This window comes from Mauremys reevesii, linkage group 4 (assembly GCF_016161935.1).
Source record: "Mauremys reevesii isolate NIE-2019 linkage group 4, ASM1616193v1, whole genome shotgun sequence".
Taxonomy (NCBI): Eukaryota; Metazoa; Chordata; order Testudines; family Geoemydidae; genus Mauremys; species Mauremys reevesii.
In genome coordinates, this window is record NC_052626.1 from 57303334 (window position 1) to 57329604 (window position 26271).

General features: G+C 40.7%; 2 protein-coding genes across 3 annotated transcripts in view; one reads left to right on the forward strand and one right to left on the reverse strand.

The window, feature by feature from the left end:
* RYR3 (ryanodine receptor 3) overlaps nt 1-1550 on the forward strand; it is a 637001-nt gene extending 635451 nt beyond the window's left edge. Inside the window, 1 exon segment of the mRNA XM_039536203.1 lies at nt 1254-1550. Coding sequence (XP_039392137.1) covers nt 1254-1349 — 96 coding nt within the window. The 3' untranslated portion in view covers nt 1350-1550.
* Nucleotides 1551-2042: 492 nt separating this feature from the next.
* AVEN (apoptosis and caspase activation inhibitor) overlaps nt 2043-26271 on the reverse strand; it is a 193395-nt gene continuing 169166 nt past the window's right edge. For both annotated transcript variants that reach the window (XM_039536205.1, XM_039536204.1), the window contains 4 exons: nt 17177-17247; nt 8928-9023; nt 5969-6314; nt 2043-2773 (listed from right to left, as the gene is read on the reverse strand). In XM_039536205.1, the coding sequence (XP_039392139.1) occupies nt 2655-2773; nt 5969-6314; nt 8928-9023; nt 17177-17247 (632 nt within the window). In that variant the 3' untranslated portion in view covers nt 2043-2654. The remainder of the gene's footprint in view (nt 2774-5968; nt 6315-8927; nt 9024-17176; nt 17248-26271) is intronic.

Below are 26271 nucleotides of genomic sequence, written 5' to 3' on the forward strand. Positions count from 1 at the left end.
TAAGCTATCCCTTCCCAACACACCAAACTACTGGTAGTGGGAGGCTGCCATCAGTAGGGGATGCAGAGTTAAGGTTGTGGTAAGGTGGGGGGTACATACTATTAAATATACTTTTTGTATCTGTGTTTTTGTGTCATATGCAAGTAACAACCCTGATTCACAATGTGGTGTTTGTACATTAATTTAATTTGTAATAATAAGCTGTTACAAAGCCTTAGACCCATAGAATTGTTTCCTTTTTTCAAAAAAATGCATTGTTCCAAGAATCTGAAATTGGTTCTAATGTGCAACTGATTCATGTTTAATTGTCTGAGCTGGGAGAAAATACAAAGACCATCAGATTTTTAAAATTTGTATAATTGAAGATACTAATAGGATATTTATTCAAACAAAGTTTGACAGGTTCAAAATTAATGGGACACAGATATTTAAAAAAAATCCTTAAAGAGAAAGTTGTTTAAACAAATAAAAGTACACTTTAAAACAAAACTTTTAATTAGGAAGGCTGATTTTCAGTACTAAAAAGTAGTTGCAAAATGCATATTTTATATGGTATGTGTCCAAGATTTTCTAAAAGAATATTTATGTACATTTAAAATGATGAAGTTTCAGAACAAAGAAAAGTCCACTGGTAGCTAAACTGATCTAGTTGTACTACACATTTAAATTGGCTTAGCTTGATTATGTAACTTACCCTATGAGCTAAAAACAGTTTGTTCGTGTATGGGGTTTGCACTGGCATTACTAAATTGATTTAATGACATTGGTGTCACTTTTCATAGACCATGACTGAAGGCTTGTCTACACTAGCACTTAAGTCGATGTAACTTACATCGCACGGGGTAAGCCACATTGACTGAAAGCAGTGTCCACAGATTTTGCCTCCCATTGAGGTGCAGAAATTCCAGAGGCATAGCACATCTTCATCAGACATGTTACAGCGGAGAAGCTGCGCCAATGTAGCGCAGTAGTGTAGACTAGCCCTAAGAGGCACCTCTCCCCCTATAACAATACAGTACCCAGTTTCTTTTACTATGCCCTGGGTATTTACGTACAGAAAGCTGCACAGTTAAACTTTATAAACTTATTGTTGAAACCTGCGCTAAAGGTTGTATAATGTTGTCTTATGTGCCATCAGTGGTAATATGTGTACATGGTAAGGACAGTACTAAGTATGGTTATTTTGTGTAAAGCAATAACTGAAAATAAACATATGCTAAAACTAAAACACCTTTTTTCTCTTACTGTTTCAGGAATCATTTGTATGGAAAATGTACCAAGAAAGATGCTGGGATTTCTTCCCAGCTGGAGATTGCTTCCGTAAACAATATGAAGATCAACTTGGATAAACTTATCCTGAAAGAAGCTACTGTGTTAATGAAATGTAAAACCCAATAAAAATTAAAAACTTACCTTTTATAGTGTAATTCAAAGGTCACATTTGTTTACCATCTCTTTACTGTGAACTTGTTTAAAACCATCCACTTAGGATTTTTGTGCCTAGCAGATAAGACACAGGCCTTATAGTCTGGCTTTCAATTTTTTTTCTGGAAAAAAAAAGGAAATCTATACCTTGAAGACTTAGTTACCTTAAACTTTCCAATTCAAACATAGACTGAAATTGTAACTGTTTTTGACCCAATGTTTGGTGGTATAGTTGAAAGGGCTAAAAGATACATCATTTCTTAAATGCACAATATCTGAATCTTAAGCACTTGAATGTCAGGTGACTATGACTCACATTGTGAAATTAAACATTTTAACTGCAGTCTAATTTTTCCCATGGTATTTGCTAGTGAATGTATCAAGATACAGCTTGAAAAGCTTTAAGCAGTCAAAGAAAAAATTTCAAACACTTTATCGACCTTGAAATATCGATTAAGTGCCTTAAAACCTCTGTAGACATAGCTATGCAAGGTTTTTATTTATGTTAGTGTTCTAGATTGACAGTTCTATTAATTAGTTGTGTTGCTTTTCCGTTTTACTGTATGAAATTGCACTTGAAGAGTATTCATATACTTCTTTCAATAACAGCTGGTAAGATGCTGCTGTTAAAAGGCCAAAATAAAATAATGCTTTATGGTCATCTGTAAGTAGTGAAGCTGCTACCTTTATGCATTTTTCTTCAAATAAAATTAAATGCCCACGGCAATAACCAAATAAATAATAATAGAGTTGTCTTTGCCTTATTTTTTGCTGATTACATAATAGAAAGCTGATACAACACAGGATGCACAGTTAAACACACGACTATATTTACTAACACTTTTATTTTTTGGAACTATAGATAGCAACTACAAATCAAAACAAATGCTCTGACAGTGTGTATTATTTTGCACCTTACAATATAAGCACAGGTTTTTTTAAAAATCCAAATTTCATTACAAGATCCTTCTTAATGAACTCAACTGTAACTTTAGACCTTTTTGTTTAGAGAACTCTTGGATAATAACATTCATTTAGAATTTATCCAAATGTGTTGTTTGAAATATTGGCTGAAATAAAAGTAGGCGGCATGCAGTATATTAAATCACTGAGATAAAGCACCTAGTTCTTGTAGACTGATATTTTGTACTTAACTTCTGCCATGTTCATTTATTTTTCAATTACTTGCATGACAACGACATGTGGGCTTCAGGAAGGTTTCTTTTCCTTTAGGAGATCATACTGTCTAACCAATCTTCAAGCTCTTCCTCAGTAACGTTTTTAGCTGTAGTTTTCTGCTCTTCAGCTGCTGAACTCGTTTCTTCAGCTATGTCCAACTCTAGCGGAACTAAGAAAATAAACAGGAAACAGTTCAAGGCAGATGTTTACCTTTGCACTATGGAAACTTTTGAGATATTACAAAGTTAACATTTTGCTTTTCAGTGCCTGATTGAATAAAAAGAGAGGATGACATTTAAATAGAGTGTATGTCAGCTAACTGGGAGAAATCACAGAAAAGCAGGTGTGTAAAGCGACCAGTCATTAGGTGGCTGCCATCTGATTAATTTGCTGGATTGTTTTAGGGCCACCGTAAAAGAAGAGCGTATAGCTTCTAACAGAGCTAGGTTTCCAGTCTACAAGATTCTAACTGATTCTGATTCCACGCCCCCTACTGAGATCTATCTCGTCTCCTGTCCAGTGCAGACTTTCTCTTATGTGAGAGATCAGCAGGAGGTAATGGCAGCGGAGCTTTTTGTGATTATTAGAGGGGTATCTATACAGTTTAACAAACAGTAAAATCACCAGTGTGAGAGAAGCTGTAAAGTACAAGTTCAGTTTCACATCTTTTGGATTGTTTGGTGGAAAGCATAAAAATTAACATTTAAACATCTCTTTGAGAAATGTTGCAGGCTGAGAAAAATCCTGCCAGCTACATCCTTTTCTAAAGCATTCAGCGACCATGCAGACTTCAGTATGTACAGGAAAGCTGCAATTAATATATAACTAAATCAACACTTAACTTTTAAGTGTAGATCAAGTCTTAGACAAGCTTTATCTTAATTTATATATGCCGGTCAGCAGTGTGGGGGAAAAAAACAAACCCACACCCCAAACAGACATAGCTGCATCGATGCTGGGGTTTTGTCAGCATAACTATGTCAATGGAAGAGTGCTTTTGTCATTCGGGGTGGTAGTATTTCCACACGGGGAATATGCCAGCAGAGGCTCCATAGTGCAGATGTTGCCACAGGCACCGCCACTCCTCACAGGGACCAACAGAATAAAATATACTGGAGTTAGGAATTTGACTACATAAGCCCAATAGATATTAGGATAATTTTCAAAATATGAAAACCTTTCTTCATCTATGCTTTCCACAGTCTATCCTGAGTCAAGATATGCAGGTACAGCATGTTTGGTTTTGGTGAAGATGGAATGATGAAAATTGGGTTTATAAGAGGCATCTAGCTTCAGTCTTTACCTAGAGAGTTTCATCTCCCTAATTATATTTCTTTGTAAATTATGTGAAAAATATTTTGTAAAAATAATGGAATCATAGTAATATGGCACCTGGCTACTGCTGAGAATTTGGGAGAGATGGCCAATTGTTTTGGAGTGGATTAGCAAGTTTCTACTGTACTTAGCCTTAGTGAAATTTACTGAGGATGCTTATATCCATTCTTGAGTCCTAACGCTTTGGAAATGTTAGTTAATATTACTCTTAGGAATCAGACATAATAGCAGTCAAGAATATATTTTTCTAAAAAAAAAAAAAAAAAAGTAGAAAGAAAAGTTTAAAAAATATTTTAAAACCTGTAATCAGAAACAAATCCCTTAGTTACGCCACAAATATAACCTTTTAATAAGTCTGCGGGAAAAACAAAGTAATAGCACTGCCACTCAAAAGTGTATTGAAATCTTTCATTGACAGAAAACTCTCTAACAGTGAGCCATCACGTGTTTAAACTTTGCCAACTAAGAAACCTAAGGTTCCACTTTGCAGAAGAGCTCTGTTGATCTCTTAAAATGTTCAAAATGAGCATGCTGACTACAGTAAAGTTCTTCACTGATGTTACTCATTGTCCTTGAAAATGAAAATTCCATTAAACTATTCACCATAACATCACTTTCTGTATTATAGGGTGGAAACATTTCATCAATTATGTATACCAGTTTTCGGCCTAATGATTTTTCTATAAAACATAATGTGTTTTGGCAGGTACATCACTGTGTGGTCTGCTAGATCTAAGAGCAGCATAGTAACTACTGCTGAGTATCTTGCTGTTGACAGGACATTTTTTCAATTCTAGCTCAGATAGAGATGCAAAAGTATCCTGTAGGTAATAGGATCTTGTTCCGCCACGTTATTAGCTCTACCCTTGCAACTGATGTTACTCAATTTCTAAGGTTACTAACTCATCTAGAGTGGAGGTCCTTGGGGCCTAGGGAGGTTGCTGAGGGGGTGCTACAGCAGTGAGAAGGGAGGCATCTGTGTTCACTGTCAGGCACAAGTAGGTCAGGATTTCTGCATGCAAGTCCTAACCGGCTCCTTTTCCTTCATGTGGGGAACTAAACCCCTCCCCATCTCACAGAGAGCTGCATCTTTTGGATACTAGGTCCTGCCCTTTCATTCACACAGGGGACATAATGTCTACAACAGAGCTGGGGGAAGTGGATAGAAGAAAGCTGGCACAAAGCCCAGAAGTAAGTCTATGTTCAGAGGCCAACAATTCTGCTTGGGGAAGAGAGAGAGGTACACGCTGAAGAAAAGAAGGCTGAAAGCAGTCAAAGTGATCCATTGCCTAGGGTCCTAAAGGATTATACACACTATGGGGATTTTTTTAAAGCAGCCTGAAAAAGTTACAGATGAACTGAATAAAAAGACAGTTTAAGATCTAAAATTATTTATCTGCCTAGACCCGAGTTTAGCGTTGTAGATTTTTTTCTGCTATAGTTGGTGCAATCATTCCTATGTAGCATACAGTAAGGAATACAACTTCCTGCTCTATTATAGGTGGTTATAAGATCACCAGTTGCTACTGGCAAGACAATTCAGTCCATCACATTTCATCCAATTTAAAAATGGTGTCTATTCCACATAGCCAAGTTACGAGCCAGAATATGATCTAGTACTGAAAGGCCTAATACTGGAAAGCACCATATTCCACTATGCTATAAGAAGTCAAAAAGTTGGGGCAGAGGAATGTACTTCTTATACTATATATGAAAGACTCATATAAAGTTCAGTTTTAATTTCTACCAGTAAAGTTTAGATCATGATTTTCAACCACAAGCAATAGTGTGTAAGTTTTGGAATGTCAAAGTACTAAACAAGAAATGTGCCTCTCTAAAGGTCACCTCACAGGGAGCATGAGAATGAACAGATGTGTTAGTACGCAACTCCAAATCAATGACATACGCTGTCAGGGATATAGGGATGATTAGCGGAGCATTGCTGGTTTACTAATCAGGAGTTTAACTAAAAGCATCATTATAGAAAGAACAATACAAACTAAAAAGGGGTTAAAAATATAAATCTCACCATTTTTCATTTTCAAATCACTCTCAGCTGTCGTGTTGTAGGTTTCTGACAGAAAGTTGTTTTCTACATGAACAGGAGCATCTAAATTTAGCAGTAAATCTAGTTCTTCATCCAAATTATCTGCCTCTTGCTGTGACACAGAACAGCCTCTCTGAAAGGATTCTGAAGAATTTGTTTCAGGTCCATCTTTACTTAAAGGCATCAAATGGACAACAGAATCACTAACAGGATCACAGATTGATGCTATTCCACTTTGACCCAAAGGTGGTTGTAACTGAGTCACTCTCTTCTTGCTGTCTTCAATACTTTTAGATTTTATCTGAGGGAGTTCTGTGGGTGTTGATGCCTAAGAGTACAAGAAAAAACTTGAGTCTTCATTATAGTGAACTCAATTGTTACAGTTGAAATTTTAAAAAGACAGCACAATAATTCATGACTGCCGCATACAAATCACTTAATTAAATTCAATGGAACAGATTTTAAAACGGCAAGGAAAGTAAATTAGTACCAAAATAAATTTGAAAATACTTGTGCAATAATATCTATCTATATGTAACGGTAACTGTGCAATTTTTTTTTAAATGAACTATGAGGCTAAACGCTGAATACACCAAATAGCAGCTAGTAACAGGGGCGTTCAGTACATACAGGGAGGGAAGTAATGCCTGTAGTTACACTCATTCAATCCCACTGGAATCAATCTGAAATTAGTGGAATTGCTTGGATGTCACTGAGGGGAGAATTTGGCCCAGTAATTAGCCAACTGTCTCTGATTTAGGTTTTCCCTCCAAAGTACCACATGCTGAATCATTCTCCGATGTGACACTGTCTGGTGAATGAGGGATTTTTGGTAATATGTGCATGACCAATATATGTGATTCAGTTTACCCATTGTGTATATAGCGGTGAAACTGCTTGCCCAGAACAGGGGCTTAGAGCTAGTCTGTCCAGATGCACCAGTCAAGCACTGAATGGATATATGAATGAAAGACCCAAAGACTGGAACATTAACTTCTAATGATTGGTAGCCCAGGATGGGCTGAATGCAGTGGAAGCAGCATGGGAACAAAAACAAAGGCTGAGAGATTGTGTTTTAAGGGTGCTGCCTGAGACACATGAAATGTCTACCCTGCAGCTGGAAGTGAGCATCCCAGCTCACACAGAAACACTAGTGTTACCAGGGCTTGAGTTAGTGCTCTAAAAATAGCAGTGTGGATGCTGCGGCTCCAGTGGCAGCTGAGGCTCTCTGAGCTGGGTATGAGCTCAGGTGGCTAGTCCGAATCTCTGCCAGAGCTTCAGCATCCACACTGCTATTTTCAGTGTGCTAGCTTGAACCCTGCCAGCATTAGTCTGTCTACCCAGGCTGGGAAGCTTGCTCCCAGCTGCAGCGTAGACATGCCCACTCAGAGCTGAGGAAATGGCAGACTCAGAGACTGACAGAGGGACGGAAAGCCAAGAGGGGTCCCAGGAAAGCATTGCACATTGGTGCAGTTGCTTCTGCCAATATGGATTCTGACTTAAACTTGACTTTTTCAGATTAACCTAGGAGTTCTCAGATGCTGTATATTCCAGTTAACTAAGAAATGCTATTTCATTCTGAAAAGGTTATGCTGTGTCACTGCAAATACTTACTGGGGTTCATTGCTTCCCAAATGGTGAGGAATCTTTAAACAGGAGTCTGAACTCAGTAAGACTTGCAGAGGAGAGCACACAGGGAAAAACAGGACTGCTGAAGCCAGAAAGCGCAGTCTTGTTGGAGAGCTGTGGAGCTCACCTTTGGGCTGACCAATAACAGGGGTACTTAACGAGAGACTGTACAGACTGGGGCATCAAACACACCCTGCAAATCTGTAACACACCCCAGCATGTGGACGTGGTTTTGACAAGTTTATATTTTATTTTTCAAAGATTAACACAACAATATTAAATAGAAAATTTGCAAAACAGTGCAGCGTGAACCAAGAAATACCCACTCTCTTTACCTAATCACTTATAGGCAGTTTCTTTGCTCCTTTGGAACTTCTTGGAGATTGGGCTATGCTGTGATAGCACAATGGCAATAGAAAGATAAAAATTAATTTAAATATTACAATATGCACTGAATAACCCTATATATCTGCACATACACATTGTAGGAGGAATCAAAGACATTTACAGCACAGATTGTCTCTTATTTTGTTTGAAAAAAAAATAAATTAAGTTTATTTAATTAATACATTTATCCCCTTGGAATAATGAATACTGGGAAAAGAAATGAATTCCAGGCTTGGCATTTTGGTTGCTAGAACAGAACTTTACTTGATAAAGAATTTGATTCCTTTATATACTCTACATCTGCAAATATAGCTTTCAGATACAGTAAAAAAGAATTTAGCTATGTAATTGTCTGAACAACCCCACAGAAAAGAAAATCTTTCCTATTAAAGTCAGACATCTTTCCCTTTCTAGAGCAGATTGATTTTGTTGTTGTCATTTTTTTTTCAGCTGCTGATAAACTGCTCTCCAAATGTAACCTCATGACAGCCGTTTTTAACTCAAGATTCTCATTAGTTCTCTTCCCTCTATGTGAATGATATTTTGTTTTCCATAGCCTGAAGAAAGCATTTTGCTGAAATGCTGTTTCCTAATTTTCTATACCCTGAATATAAGTAACCTTTTCTTCAGCTGTTTGATTGGCAGTTCACATTCTGACAACTGACTCAAATTTGTTTAATAAAAATTGGATAACGCTTATATTATGCCATATCAGATCAGGAAGTTAATTTTTAAAAAAAGATTATATATCAAATTAGTTTCATTTTTTAAAAAACGTTAAGGATAGTGAAAACAGAAACAAGTACTGCAACTGTGTAGTTACCCTGTGCCAAACCTCAAGGATCCTGGACCTCATTTTTTTTGAAGTCATATTTACTGGACTATTTAAATCTTTCTGTAATTTTATGTGCAACCAGAGCATTACCTGCACCATTTCAGCAGCCACATTCAACCTGAGATGCAGAGGAAGCTCCTGAAGGGCCTGGACCAATGACTGGCAATCCACGTAAAGCGCAGATAGCTGAAATACAATTAAACAAACAGAAAACTTGCATAAAGAAAATTAAACTAACAATGATCCCTAGAAATTTAAGCTAAGGTCACTTGCCAGCACCACAATTCTATTTAATGGGAAAATATGCTTAGGAATTGAATATTCAAAATACCGAATTAATTTTAATTTAATTTAATATGGAGATATACCTATCTTGTAGAACTGGAAAGGTCATTGAATCCAGTCCCCTGCCTTCACAGCAGGACCAAGTACTGTCCCTGACAGATTTTTGCCCCAGATCCCTAAATGGCCCCCTCAAGAATTGAACTCAGAACCCTGGGTTTAGCAAGCCACTGCTCAAACTGAGCTTTCCCTCCCCCCAGAACAAAAGGTGTTTGATACATATTCATGTGTAGAACATGCAATCTCAAATGATTAAAAGCATTGTCAAATTTTACTGAAACCTGGATAAAGTTTATCCCTGAGTTGATTACTTGGTATTCCACATCTCTAGGACATAAGGACTTTAAAAACCAATGTTGCAAAAATGTTTCCAGAAGACTGACATTCTTCTAAAAGCTGCTGCCATACAAAAACAAACTTCAAGATATTATGCAGAACAATTTTTGAAAACCAAAATATCTATATTTCAACCTAATGTGCAAACACATTAAAAGACACTACAAGCTTGTTGAAACAAATGCTTAGGTAGAAAGTTATTTGAAAACACACCAAATTACCTTCCTCTTACAAAATGTTTTGTTTTGTAATGCACATGGTGGGTATTATAGTCAATTGTAATGCTTTTGTGACCGTTTATTTTATTTTATTTTATTGCAGGCCTTATTTCTCACTTCCTTTTATTTAAAACTAATGACAACAGAGGGTCCTGAGTTGTATCTCTGTTTATGGATTTTAACCAATCATAACTAAAGCAATAAAAGAGTGTCTCGATGTAGTAGTATTAACAGCTCCTCAAATATCTAAATCCTGATGTCCGATTTCCAGTACTGGGAGTAAGAAAAGTCCTATTGTGCATCATACCTGATTGGTGCCAATAATTATTATTCTTCAGTATTAAGTGATCGTTCAAAATGCATTAGTGCTCATCACTAAGAAAATTCTTTAGCACACAAAGCCTCAAAAGATCTTTGATCTCAATAAAGTATTAAGCAATCTACTGGACAACACCGCTATTACACAGCAATGAACTAGCACTTCAAAAAACCTGGCACTCTTGTCAAATACTTAAGGGGAGACTGGAGTCTCCACACAGAGCATGGAGGAGGAGAATAAGGGGAATTTTGACATTTATATAACTCCAGGAGTTGATAAATTGTAAAGTAAAAATTAACATTTTTTAAAAAAACTGCTAAATGTAAATAATGCTTTTCAAAGAACTGGAGTGAATGAAATGAAGAAGGATTAAGAGAGAAGGGAGGAAGGATAAAGGAAAAGATGGTGGTGGTGGTACAGAGAAGCAAAATAGCATAAAAGGAAGAATTTAAAATTTTCAAAGGAATATTTTACTATAGATGACACTCTATCAAGAGACAAAAAAGGGATCAAAGGAGCAATTCACCATAGAATGCTAAGGCCATGAAACAGCAAAAAAAATTGGTCAAGAAAGGAAGAAACAGCAATGACATTTGCTGCTGAACTTACCATTATCAGTGGCAAGAATGAAAAAGATGCAAATTATTTTATCACATACCCATGATTTTAAAATGGCACATTAAAAGAAATGGCAACTATCAAATATATCACCTCCATTTTGTCCACATTTGGACAAAATCCACTGAGTTTTCTACAATTGATAATTACAATGAAATGAGAGGTCACACATGTTAATTTCACTGTTGCATTTCATTCGACCATTTTCAGACCTGATGTGTAGCTTTTCCTTTCTACAAATACCAGGCAACAGCACCAACCATTTTATAGCAATTTTTGTGCCTTTTCTCACTTATTCTGTCCTCTTGTGAGTGTTTCTTTCCGATTTAGAATTCTATAGCCATTCCTTGTAAATACTGTACAGACAGACAGATCTGATGAGGAGCTGGGATTAGGGTTGCCAGGCATCCGGTTTTTGACCGGAACACCCGGCCGAAAAGGGATCCTGGTGGCTCTGGTCAGCACCACTGACTGGGCCGTTAAAAGTCAGGTTGGTGGTGCAGCAGGGCTAACGCAGGCTCCCTGACTGCCCTGGCTCCGCACTGCTCCCAGAAGCCGTGGCAGGTCCCCTCTCCGGCTCCTAGGCACGGAGGAGGGGAGGGGCTAAGGCCTCTGCGAGCTGCCCCAGCCCCAAGTGACAGTTCCACAGCTCCCATTGTCCGGGAACCACAGCCAATGGGAGCTGCAAGGGTGACGCCTGCGGACGGGGCAATGCACGCAGACCCCTAGAGGCCAGACATGCCAGCCGCTTCCAGCAGCTGCCTGAGGTAAGCATTGCCTGGAGCCTGCACCCCAACCCCCTGCCCCAGCCCAGAGCCCCCTCCTGTACCCCACACTCCTCATCCCTGGCCCCACCCCAGAGCCAGAACCCCCAGCTGGAGCCCTCACCCCCCTCATCCCAGCCCCCTCCCGCACCCAGAAACTCTCATGTCTGGCCCCATCCTGCACCCCAAACCCCTCATCACCAGAGCCCGCACCCCCAGCTGGAGCCCTCACCCTTCCTGCACCCCAACCCCCTGTCCCAGCCTGGTGAAAATGAGCGAGTGAGCGAGGTTGGGAGAGAGCAAGCAATGGAGGGACAGGGGATGGCGTGAGCTGGGGCGGGGCCTTGAGGGAGGGGCAGGGTGTTTGGTCTTCTGCAATCAGAGAGCTGGCAACCCTAGCTGGGATACATGTAGAGAACTAGGAAAAGCTGAGCAAACAGTCCAGGACAAGAAACTAAGGGGGCAAAGTGTTTGAGGGCTGATATTGGATGAGACGCCCAGGGAGGAAGACTGGAACCGAGGGCCTGTCTGGTAGAGATCGGTGGGCAGAAGACTGGAGAAAAGGGATGGGGGTGGGGGGAATAAACAGATCTGATGAGGAAATGGGAGGGAAGGGACAGGGACTTTGAGTGGGGGAAGGGGGAGAAGACCGGAACTGGGGCAAGAAGCCCAAGGAGTGGAGTCTGGGACTGCCTAGGTGAAGAGATAAGATTGAAATGAGGAGTCGGGAATAGGGAATAACTGAGACAAGGACAGATTTGGTAGGAACAGTGCAGAAGGGTTCTGGCTTGGTAGGAACAAGACAGAAGAGTCGGTGCCCATTAGAACTCCTGGTCCAGAGCCTAGAACGGAACCCAATATTCCTGAGTCTCATCATTCTTCTATTAGCAAATATTTGTGAAACCCACTGGCAAAGTATGTGTCTCCCCCTCTTCTAGAACTGGTCTACATAGAGAGTGGCAACCCACTATTGCTATCAGTTACTCCATTAGCTCAAGAGATCTAATGGTAGAGGCCTGTGTGGTGGATTTAACAACCCTGATGATGACCCATGTGGGTGGCAACATGATACCACATGATAGAACTGAAAGTATGGGTATTTTACACACAAAAACACATTAAAAGAACGTTAAGGTTGCAAAGTTGAACACTCACAAAAGTTAAGAAAAGCCAGAATTAAGGTTGCCTGTGCAACCTTATTTTGGTCTTCTTGTATGTTTTTAATCATTTTTTAACCATTTTTCCCCACAGGTCCCCTGCCTCATTCAGTGCACAGATGGATGGTGTTTGAGGATGAATCTGGATTGTGTAGTGAAGGAAGTTGTCATCTGTGGAATCCCTACCTACTTTGTGGTAGAAGTTGGAAGGTATATATTATTTGTACGACTGGAACAGGTGAGTCTAGGCCTGCCCAAAACTAAAAGTTCACCCCCTCAACTAAGGAAGAGGAAACACTAAGCCCAGGCTACACTTGAATATTTGGGACAACCAAGGAGAAAATAATGTCCAAGATGGGCTTTGGCCTTCGGGATAAGGAAACTGCGGGAGTAGTACCCCTTGCCTCTGAACTCCCCCGGTACTGCTTCCACCACTCCTAGGCCCAGGAGCCACCCCACCTCCTGCTCAAGCAGAGCCTTGTGTGAGGGGTTCCCCAAGAGGGACGGGGATGCGGGGTTGTTGGGCGGGGAGGAACTAAACTGGAGAGTGTAGCTCCAGGAGATGGTGTTGAGGACCCAATGGCCACAACCACTCTGGGAGGAAAACACACAACCGATTGGAGAAGGGAAGCTTTATTGAGGGATTATTGGATCCCTGATGAGAACTGGCAGGATGCCCCTGCGTGTCCCATCAAAACCGCCTTTTCCCTGCTTGCTTGCCCTTGGAGGACCCAGGCCGGGGGGCAGGCCGATACTGCCTCTGTGGGTGCCTCTTATAGTCCTGCAACTTCTTATAAGCGGTCTCGTATTTTGAATAGGTGGCCTGAGTGGGAGTCTGCTGTGGCTTGAACTTAGGTTTAGCCGGAGCTGGAACATAGAGACAGAGTCTGGAGAGTCGTTCAGGAGTCTTTCAGGCCATGCAGCTTTGTATCCATTTATTCCACAAACAGAGCTTTGACACCAAACAGGAGGTCTTGCAGAGAGGTCTGCGCCTCGCTGAACAGCCCAGAGAGCAGAAGCCTTGATGCCCTTCTCATGGACACCATGGAAGCCATGGACCACGCGGCCATGTCCGCTGCATCCGAAGCTGCCTGCAGGGTTGCCCTGTCAGCCACTGTGCTCTCCTCCACCAGCGCTTTGAACTCCTTCCTGTTGCGCTCCTGGAGAGAGTCCTCGAATTTGGGCAGGGAGCCCCACAGATTGAACTCATACCAGCCCAGGAGACCCTGGTGGTTCACCACCCGTAACTGGAAATTCGAAGATGAATAAAATCTTCTTCCAAATAAGTCCAGCCTCCTTGAATCTTTATTTTTCAGAATAGGGGCTGGTTGGCTCTGCCATTCCCTGTGGTTGACCGACTCGACCACCAGGGAGTTAGGAGCAGAGTGGGTGTATAAGTATTCGTGTGGGTACAAAATACTTGCCTTCCGCTCTCTTAGAGATGGGGGCCAATGAGGCCAGGGTTTGCCACAGGGCATTTGAAATTTTTGCCACCCTTTCGTGGAAAGGCAAGGCCACCCTGCCCGGTGCAGAGGAGGATAGTACATTAAACAGGGAGTCTGAGGGCTCCTCCATCTCCTCTGCTTGGAGGTGGAGGCTTGATGCTACCCTTTTTAAGGGTTCTTGGTGGGCCACAAAGGCCTCCTGCGGGCTGTAATCGCCTCATCTGGGGAGGGTGAGGAGGCTGGCGCAGTACTTTGTGTGTCCATTGGCACCAGAGGGTCCACCACCTGGTCGGTCTCTGGACACAGTGTAGAGGATGTACATCCCACCAACTCCTTCCTCGGAGGTCTGGAGAGGGAGGCTGAACAGGAACCATGTCGACATTCGTGCCATGACAGGCTGCGATAGCCCCTCTGAGACGAGGACCTTTGGCGTTGTCTGCCTTGATCCCATTGGTGTTTGCTCCTCAAGGCGGAGTGGTGCCAAGAGTCTCAGTCAGACGGAACCCAACCAGACAGTCTGGTGGGTGTCAAGGGTGATCCATGTAGACTTTTCCCTGAACGGTCCCTCGACTGAGACTGGTACTGAGCCAGGGGTGACTGCGGAGATCCCAGCAGCAGCTTGCCTCTGGAGCGCGGGGCTGACATCAGTGGTTCTCCTGGTACCGGCATGGACATAACATCCTGGGCCACCTGCAGGGCCTCCAGTGTGGAGGGCATCCGGACATCGGGGAGGCCTGCTCCGAATGGGCCAGGCTACTCCACTCGACTTAAGTCAGAGGCCTAGAGGCTGGTGGGGATCGAGGACTGCCCAACATGAGTCTAGCCTCTGTCCCGGGTTTACTCCGGTGCCGCGGTGAAGAAGGCCTCTTCCTAGCCTTCTTGGCGTGCCCCAGGGACAGGGAGCAGTACCGACTAGTCGATGGCGCTGAAGGTTTGCCGCGGACCGCACCAACTGTGGACCGACCAACTCAGAGCGGCACGCTGGAGCCAGGGTCAGCGCCGACTCCATCAGAATAGCCCGGATCCTAATGTATCTTTTTCTCTTGGTCTGAGGCTTAAACGACTTGCAAATCTTGCAGCGATCGCTGAGATGGGTTCCCCCAAACAACACAAACAGTCCGCGTGCGGATCACTCACTAGCATAGATCGCCTACAAGTGTCGCACGACTTAAAACCCAGGGCACAGGGCATGCCCCGGCCCAGACACTCTAGCTAAACTAAACTAACTAAACAACTAACTAACTACAGTTACCATACACTGAACGAACAAGCAGTTTTGGGGACGAGCTACAGCAAAGCTGGAGCAGAGCAGTTCCGAAGCACCTTCGCTGGCAGCAAGAAGGAACTGAGTGTGGTGGGAGGGCGCAACGCCCCTTATATCACGCCAGGGAGGCGCCACTCCAGGGGTCGCTAGGGCGCTCCCCTATGGGTACTGCTAGGGGGAAAACTTCCAGCACCGGTGCTCATGGTGAGCATGCACCCCTATTGTGGAATACACATGAGCAATCACTCAAAGAAGAAATACAATTTATCTTTGTAAAGCATCTCAATACTACAGCAATGGAAAAGCCCATGAGAAAATTAGTAATTTTGCATTCAGAACATGGTTCGAATAGTACACAGTAAATAAGGCGTAAAATCATATGTCGCATAAAGAGTATGAAACAAAATATTCATACATTCCAAGGCCAGAAGGGAACATAGTGATCATCTAGTCTGACCTCTTCTATAACACAGACCACAGAACTCCCCCAAAATATTTTGTAGTACATATAATTTAGAATAACATCCAACCTTAAGTTAAAAGTTGCCAGTGATGGAGAATCCACCACAATCCTTGATAAGATGTTTCAATGAATAATTACCCTCAATGTTAGAAATGTACATCTTATACTGCATAGCTGCTCATTCAGCAGCAGAATCCTGTGCACTGAATGAGGGAGGGGTTCTTGTGGTCATGTAATTAAACACTGTAGATATGCATTATGATACAAGAGGGTCAAATTAAGGTTGCACACATAAATTTAATTCTGGCATCTCCCTAACTTTTGAATGCTTGACTTTGCAAACTTAGTGTTCCTTTAACACGTTTGTGTCTGTGCACATAATTATTATAAATATCCTAAGAAATAACTAGCAAATGTTTAAAATTCAACTCCATATTTGTGACTCCGAAAAGGTTCAAGGACAGTTCCCCAACTATCTTAAGGAAAACACAAAATCTCCGAGTCTAAGAATCCCATCTTGCTGCTTGGGCAGGTCACGTGCAGAGCTGCAGAAATCAAACAAACATTTAAGAATTCTCATTTCTGCATCCTCGGTACCACAATTTAGAATGAACAGATTTTGAATTCAAATCCACCAGTTTCCCATCCATGAGTACTCTAGATCCAGAACAGCTGTTCCCTAGTTATTTTCCACAACAGCACATGGACTCCATTTATTGATAACCTGATAAATTGATATGGTCAATTTGGAGTTTGAAGTCACAATCAGATGATGTTGTAGAATGAACAGGGTAAAACTACAACACAAACTGAACAACACAAGAAGTTGAAATCACCATGCTAAATCTCTCCTCTCTTGAGTAAACCTGAAACATGGAAATGGAACGTTAATAATTGTCTGAAGAGACTGCAAAGACAGCATTAGAATGTGGCCAGAGTAATCTAAGTGGATGGATTTTAATCTTGCAGTTCATTTTTTCTTTTTGCAACCTTTATCACCAAAATAACCCAAACAACCAAATCATGCTGCTGCTTTGACTGCCCCTCAGTAGAAGCAGAGAAAAAACACAACAGGGTGCAGCAAGAGAGAAAAACATATCAAAAGGAATACAGAATAATCGGTGTTGCTGCCAGAATAAAAATCCATCAACAACAACAATCCATCAACAATTGGTGTTGCTCTAACAACAATATATGCTGCCTGCACTGGGGGACTAAGTGCATTACTACTGTACTTAGCTTGTAACAAAGTTTTTAACCATACTACTCAAAATACATAATAAAGACAAAGCTGTATTTGTGGGGTCTATTTTGATGAGAAGATATGAAGTAAAAGCATTAGGATCCAGTTTGGAATTACAGAAACATTTTACATTTACAAAAATCCTCTGAATAATAATTCTTCTGTATTACCTGTTTAGGGCCTACGCTTCCTGTGTCCCATTCTTTTTCTTCGGCAAATCGGAACTGTGTAAAAGAATCTCCTGTAGAAGGGAAGTAAAATGCAACTTTAATTTTAAACAAAGCAACAGGCATCCCCCAAAGCTCCCACACAATAAAAGTAAACTCATTAAGTCCAGATGAATAAAAACCTGCAATGTCTACATATATACACATTAATTTTTTTATATCACTTTCATTTAGGCCTCTTTAAGAAAGCATATCTAAGCTAAGACCCACAATGTGCTAAAATTTGCTCTGGTCTGCAAAAGAATTACAAGACCGATATAAATATTTGAATCTACACACAGATAAGTCAGTAGATGACATCCTTTAGCTTAACAATGAAATAGAGCTTTAAAAGAAATTTTTCAATGCCAGAGTACGGTAGGAAAGAGAAAACAAGTCTTCATGCTTGTAGTGGGGCGGACTTATTGAGAGCTAATTAGGGCCCAGTTTGGAGACAGCCAATCAGGGCCAGTCTCAGACATATATAAAGGCTGCTCAGGAAGGGAGCAGTCAGTCTGTCCCAGGCCTTTGAGAGAGGAAGGTCAGTCTCCAAGGGTGGAGACTAGCACCGCGGACAGCGCAGTGCTGGCCAGGCTTGAGGAGGCTAGAGAGCTTGAGCCCATAGCCTGCCAGGCTGCAGGCCCTGAAAGGAAGGGCCTAGCGGGTGCAAGGGGCCATAGGGGAAGCGGCCCAGGGAAGCAGACAGATGAGGGGAGAGAAGGAGGACAGCGAGGCTGACGCCAGAGGGTCCCTGGGCCGGGACCCAGAGTAGAGGGCGGGCCTGGGTCCCCCCCTTCACCCCTTGCAGTACACCCAGCCATTGGCTGTAGGAAGCGGCCATTATACGACGCCAGATCCCTGACAAGAGGGATTGGACTCAGAGGGCGGTTGAACATGGTGGCTGGGGTCTAGGACTGCTGATCACCGACCCCCGGAAGGGGGTGCAGATGAACTAAGGGGCCCTGCCGGAGGGCAGTGGCCTTGAAGAGGACACCGCTGAGCAGGCAGCAACGTGGGTCCAGAGACAGCAACAGAGGGCAGAATGACGGATGGGACACCACCAGAAGGGGGCGTTCCACTGGGCAGAGCTAATTCCCGGAGTCACCAGCAGGAGAGGCCAGGTGGTGAGTCCCACCCCGTTACAACGCTATATAATAGTAACTCCTAAATGCTCAAAATTTAGAAAGCAAATAAGAACCCCAAACTTATTTTTTAAAAATTGCACAATTTTAAAGCAAATCTCATGATTTTTTGAATGCTTGTGATTGGCGATGTTCAATTAAGCCACTTGTGAAAGTTGATTTTCTGCTGAAAAAGGAAATAATTAAACCAAGCAGTTCTCTCTTTCATATTTTGACAATTGTGAGGATGACGTGAATGAGGCCAACCAACAACTCTGTGACACCACCTACTACAAAGAACTTTTTACCACAATTCACCCACAAATTTAAGGCTAGCATCAAATCCTTCCCCAAACAACACCAAGAGAAACTCCACAACCTCATCCCCAAGGAACCCATCCCAAGAACCTCCCACATGCTTCCAAAGATACACAAACAAGGGAACCCTGGCAGACCCATCATATCTGATCACAGCACTCTTACTGAATGTCTGGACTCATAGAAACCATCCTCAAACTACTCACCACACTAAGTGCCAGTTTCCTCCATGACACAACAGACTTCCTCCAGAAATTCCACAATTTTAACAACGTCCCTTAGAACACCATCCTTGCCACTATAAATGTCACTTCCCTACATACCAAAATCCCCCACAATGATGGTATTGTTGCCTGCCTCATATTTCTACAAGACAATAGACAACACTCAGATATCCACCCCAAACACATCACCAAACTCATCCATTTTATCCTCACCCATAATAACTTTACATTCAACAACAAATACTTTGTCCAAACAATGGGAACAACCATGGGTACTAGGATGGCTCCCCAATATGCCAACCTCTTTATAGGCCACCTCAAGGAAGAAATTCTGGACAAATGTATCACAAAACCAACGACATACCTGAGATACATCAATGATACTTTCATCCTCTGGACAGATGACCTAAACTCCCTCATAGACTTCTACCACAATGTCAACAACCACTACCATTCCAACAAACTCCCTCTAGAATTCTCCCATTCCAGTATCAATTTCCTGGACACCATGATCAGCTTCAATGATGGAACCCTATAGGCAACTATATTCAAGAAACCCATGGATCAACACGCTTATCTTCACAGATCCAGTAACTACCCCAAAAACACCAATAAATCTATCATCTATAGCTAGGCAATCAGATACTATAGAATATGCTCTGAGGAGAAAGTCAGGGATAAATGCCTCAACATACTTAAAACTACCTTCACCAAACAAGGGCATTCCACCAGAAAAGTAGATCGCATCATGGAACAAGCATCCCAAATACCAGGAGAAAACCTGCTTCAAATCAGGGGGGAAAAAACAACCCTCTGACTGCACACTCCTAGTTGTCACCAACCACTCCACAATAGAACCCATAGAGGGTACCGTTAAACAACTACAACCTATATTTGATGGGGACCACATCCTGAAAGAAATCTTTCCCAAACCCACTCTTCTGACCTTCAGACAACCCCCAAACCTCACCACGCTCATCATCAGAAGTAAGATTCCCACAGACCACCACCAATGTGATGACGTTGCCATAGCAACAGGTCTAAAACCTGCAGACATATTGCCACTACTACAATGATCAATGCTCCCCACAGCACACATTTCAAGATCCATATGTCCTACGGATGCCTATCACAACATGTGGTGTACCTTATCTAGTGTACTAATTGCCCCAATAACAACTACATAGGTGAAAAGAGATGATCAGTATGCTTTTAAAGAAACTCACACAGAAAAATGATACAAGACAAAAATGCCATATCACCCATAGGCAAACACTTTTCACAAAAGCATCATTCCACATCAAACCTTTCAGTCCTCATTGTCAAAGGAAACTTGCACAATACCTTCAAAAGATGAGCCTGGGAACTTAAATTCATAGTTTTGTTAGACACTAAAAATCATGGACTCAAAGACACTGGATTTATGGCTCATTACAACAATTCATAACCCAGTTAAGCCAACCTAACTGGGTTATGAACCTAACCCTCAGTGTAGACAGTGCTGGGATGATGGAAGAATTCTTCCGTCAACCTAGTCACCCCCTCCTCAGGGAGGTGGATTATCTACAGTGATGAGAAAACCTTTCTTGTCACTGTAGTAAGTGTCCAGACTGAAGCGCTACAGTGGCACAGCTGCAGCTGCACTACTCGAGCATTTTAAGCATAGACTTAGCCTGAGTACCTTTCCCAGCCCTGAAGAGCCCTATGTAAGTTCAACAGCTTGTCTCTTTCATCAAAGGAAGTTGGTCCAATAAAGGCCACCTTGTATCTCTATGACACCATAACCATTCATAACTGGTCCTCCTCAGAAACACCGAAGATCCTTTGCATCATTTCCCATGATTCATCACAAGGAAGCAAGAGCTTCCACAGCTCTTCAAAGAAGTTACAACAGTGGCACCAGGATATATGGGGTGCCTTACACTTCTGAGAATGGTTGATTGCAAAGCAGCTGAACAAATCCACTACAACAGGAAACTCCTCTGGGATCAGGAGCGGACTTGCGAGTCCCCACTCCCAAACAACTGTTGCCAATTGTTTCTGGGGGTCACAGAGACCCAGAGGCTGAGAATTGCTGAATTAAACTATAGATGAAATATACCCTTTAACTGGGCTTTTTAAATACAGTGACAAAGCATGCCTTTCAGATGGAAAAGCAATAACTACAATTCACAGAAGCACATTTAATGCAAATTAGGTTAATGAGAATGTTGGTCTACCCAATTATCTTTTCAAAAATTCCTTTAGCCTGAAAATAACTTCCTTTTACACTATGAATACTAATAAAACATCATACAATAACTCTGAGCTCCTTTCAAATACAAAAGCGTATTTATGATAGATTACAATCCTTACAAAGTACTATTTATATTTCAAAACAACAGTTTACAAATATACTTAAACATATTTAATTGAATATGAAACATTAACTTTGTCATCTTTTACAATAAGTTTTAATAGTAATTATGGCACAAACTGCAATTTTAAAATGAAATGACAGGACCTCTAAAACAGAGCAGATTTTTCTATCACTAAAAATGCCATTTATCCAATTAAAGAGATGATTTAAACAGAATGCATGTTTTATACCCAAATTAAACTGCACAGTATTAGCCTGCTGATTTTTTTCATATGAATAACACACTAATTTGCAACGTCTAACAGAAAATTGTCAATATCCTTTGAAATGTTTTTAAAATGTCAAATAATAATACATAATGCCTAAAGTTCAAAAGGTGAATCTCTAAACTGGAGGAAAGAACTGACAAATGTTTTTAACAATGATTTGATGCTCAGTATTGTATAGCATTTGTCTTTTGTCTGAAATATTTCATATACTGCTTCATTAAAAACAAGAGAGAGAAAAGGTTACAGATATTTGTATATGTGTAAATATGTATCTTTAGCACTTCATGTATCTGAATACATTTATATTATCAGAAAAATCCACAATACAATGTAATCCCTATAGAACTATGACATGACTGTGCCCAAAGGTATTATAAGCGTAACAAGCAAAAGGTAAAATGAACTTCCTTGCCCATAATTTTATCTTCTCCAAAGTGGGTACCCACTGCTCCATCAGTCCCTTACTGGGTTCTCCTTCTTTAATCACTCATATATTGGGAATGGAATTCAAGGTTCCCCCTTTGATTTTTTTTTTTTTAAATCAAGCTGCTTGTCTGCAGCTCCTGCTGGTACTCTAGAGGAAATACAGTAACTTTCAGACCGCAGGCATACTGCCAAAGCTCATGAGACTCAGAGAGCTAAGCCATATTAGAAAAATTAATATTGAAATTTAAGGCATCTCCAGCAGGAGCTGAAGACCCTCTTGACTGGTGGAACTAGAAAAATGCCCCCTATATACTATACTGTTCAAAGCTGACAATGAGTAATTTATTGTGTCAGGCTAGAGTATTGCTGAGGACAGACCTGGCCAAGAACCAGGTCATCTGAACTTCCTCTTAGAATCCCCTCTGAATTCTTTGGACTTTTGGTAACTGAGGATGTAAGCAGAGATTACACAGGTCATTTCTCATAAGACAAAGGAGGAAGATTCAAAGCCCCTTTTTAGTGAGTTCTTACTCTTCTGGCTCACAAAATCCCCGAGTGCCTCTGCTCAATCCACTGAGATCAAAATTTGCCTTTGTTGTAGACTGAGGAGAATTTGACTGATTGGTTCAACAGCTGTTGGGGTAACATCTAAGCCAATTAACTGCTAGTAGACCTCTTCCTCTATAGACTGGACTATTCAGAGTCCACAACCTTTTCCTAAGATTCTGATAACAGAACAATCCATTTGCTCTTCTTATTCCACTTCACTTTAACAGGGGCTTAAAGTTGGAGGGAGCTGGATGAAAAGGTCTTACTTTTAAGGTGGAATACCGGTAAATCAAGTCTTGCAGCCTCTTAACTTTTTCTTGTAGGCACTGGCAACCCGAATCACTGAATTTATCTGATGCTGATCAGGAGAGCTCATTTTCCATGAATGGCTTAAGTGACCACTTGAGAAACTGACCAACTCTCCCAAGAATGAAGATCACTAAAGTCTCTTTTTCCTAGAGGTTTTTCCCTTTTGGAGGTCAGATTTTGGCTGGGAAGAGCCAGAAGAAAACAAACTTTTAAGATTTAATTCAAGGGAATGCAAGACCACTGATACCTATGAGATCTGAGCTAGTTTGTGTGGATCCAGACAGCAGGAGAGAGAGCAGTGTCTGGGGTCTTCCATGAAGATTCAAGACCCAATGATATTTTCCATGAGGAAATGGAGGAGAGGTCCTCCTCAAAATCTTTTAGTTTTAGGTAGAAAATCAAGGCTTGTGAGGTGGGTAGAATTAAGAATTGCCCATAAGGTATAAAGCAGTAAACCCATCAATATGTGATGGGTGGAGCAGCAGTTACCCACATGGAGAAGGAAAGGGGCAAAGCAGAGGTGGGGGAGAAAGAACCTGTACCTGTAAGTTCCATGGCTAGTCACAAATATAAAGACATTCTGAAAACATCATGGTAACTGCAAAAACAAAAATCAAGTGCTTTGTGATGTCACCAAAACCCTGAGATGTGTGTTATTATTTCTTCTTATTTTTCCTACATTGTGCTTTATGAACCAGTGTATCCACAGTTATCATTTACATACAAACATGCCAATAATTAAAATACTGTAAAAAGTGTCTTAGATTTTCCTTAATTTATATTTTATTCTTCTAAAAAGTTATTTGTACATCTAAATTGATAATAGACGTGATGATGGCAAATCCATGAGATACTTCAAATAATAAAAAAGTTCTAAGATTTTTATTTTACCTCTGATAATATAGAACACTAAATGTCCAAATGCAAAGCTTTACCCAAAATAAGGGGCTATGATGGAATGAACAAGTTTTTAAAGTCATGAAGCATATAGGGAAAGCAGCCAAGGAGAGTTAAAGACTGGAAAAAATGTAAGAGAAATAACAACAGAACAGAATAAAGGGGGAGGGGGAGTGGAAATAGTTTGGTAATACTAGAAAGGAAAAACCAAGGAAGTCAGCTGGAGACTAGAAAGAATGAAATACTATGCATGAGAAGGCTGACTGGTGAAAAAAATCATTATAGAATAAATGTTACAAAGCGATTCCTTCAGTTTCACAAAAGAAATCAGTTATCTCCACAGACATTCTTAACACCTCCTTAATGAAAGTGTGCGCACAATGGTGGTTTCAATTAACTTCAACAGCAGCCATTCAGAAAATCCTCCATGAGGTCAGTGAATTTCTCAGGGTACAGAAATGTAATGTACAACAATTTATTAATGAAGTTGCACAGCTTTAGTTCCCTTCCCACTAACTTGCTTACAAACAACTACCTCTGCTATCAGTAAGAAATGGAGGAGCCCATGGGCCCTCAGGATCCAAAAGATAAACACAAACTTATTTAAAGGCATTAGCAAGAAAACAAAAATTACAGAGCAGCCCAATGTAAATGATTTATATATTTGTAAATTGACCAGTCAATGAAGAACATTTCCTTATATTTTTCCACAAGCAGTGAGTCAATCCCGCCATAATTTTGGACAATTTCTTAGCAGCTCTGTCAGCAAATATCACCAACTTCTACTTTTTAAATGTCTACTTTTTAAATTTTGTTTAAATTTCAATGTAGCCTACACTCTCACTAATGCAATCTTTCACTTTGACTAAGTCTTTCATTAAGACTGAAAATTTCTTCTACCAGTGTGATTGTGTGACTTGCCACCAGTATAGCAATACATTGAGTAAATACAGATATTTACCAAGTGAAACTACATGCAGCAAAATCAAGGAGTCTCTACGGGTGTATCTACACAGCAATAAAAAAAGACCCATGGCAACAAGTGTCAGAGCCAGGGTCAACTAGCACGTTCTGCGGGGCTAAAACTAACAGTGTCAAAATTTGTGCTTGGGCTTGAGCCCAGGCTCCAAAACCCTGTGGGGAGGGAGGGTCTCAGAGCCTGGGCTGTAGCTTGAGCCCAAATGTCTACGCTGCTACTTTAAACTCTGCAGAGGAAGCCCCATGAGCCCAAGTCAGCTGACCCTGGCTCAGAGACTCACTGCCACAGGTTTTTTTTTGTTTTCTTTTTGCACTGTCTAGACATACCCTAAGAGATCTGAATCTATTAATTTTAATCAGATATTATTAAGAACAGTACATTGCAATTATCCTACAAAGTCAATATGTTATCAAGGACCCGACAGCTATTTCTAAATAACATGCCACCATAACTAATATGTTTTAAACAACCTATATTGTCCCTGGCTTTGTCATTCACTAGCAGGTTTGCAAATAATATAATACAAATCTGTTTCAGAATATTTATGCAACGGCTTGACATAAGATTTCAAAAACTACCAGCAGCCAATGTGCCTCTCTGAACAACACTTTTAGCTGATTAGTTTGAAAAATTAGTTTGATTAGTTATTTAGAGACAGAAACTAAAAGAAAATTTATTGCAAAATTACATTATGGAATTAAATGTTTAGAATACATTTAGCTGCATCTTAAACAAGACAAGATGAAGCTTGTTATTGTACATGGATAAGAAGGCTATTATATCAGGTACTTTTCTGGAATTAATTAAATATTTTGAGTGTTTATATGCACATCAAAGTGGAGGATGTATTTCCCTACAATCAGTGAAACTGGAATGTCTTAATGCATCACAGACTTTGATACTGGCAAACCTGAAATAGTTCTTAGGTCCCATCTACACTACAAATGTAACTCTATCAATGATCCTTACAGTCTACACTACAAACTAGAAAGCACATTTGTAACCAAATTATGGGACAACTGTGCTGGAAGCAGATTCCCTGATATTATTGCATGGTGCTAGCAACAGCAAGAAGTATCACACACACACTCCAGAATCACACACACACTTTAAATCTGATCAATTTTCAATATCAGAAATAGAAACCTAGTTAATTTTAGAAGATTTTCTTCAGAATCTAAAATATAAGAATAAAAGCCTTTAAAAATATATGATGATAATTCAAACAGACATTTAAAAATCTCAAATTTTCATGCCAAGACAGTAAATCTAGCACCATTAACAGTGCTTCAAAATACTGTGCAATTAAATTTCCATGGCATATTTTCTAACTCATTTCTTCCAGTAGTAAGTGATCTTTCTAGGTTTCCCCCCTCAAAGCTGTACATCAGTTGCCCAGGTTAACAAAATGAAAGCTAAAAACATGCCCACCAGTATTTTTAAATTTCTGGCTGGCTATGTACAGTCGTATGTATATAAGAGCCATCAAGGACGTTGAGGAAGACTACAATATCTTTAACAATTTGCTTTGTCGTCTACAGCTGGGCCCTCATTGTTTACTTGGCCCATTGAGAGAGAAAAAGAGGAAGAAAGTACTATACCACATGC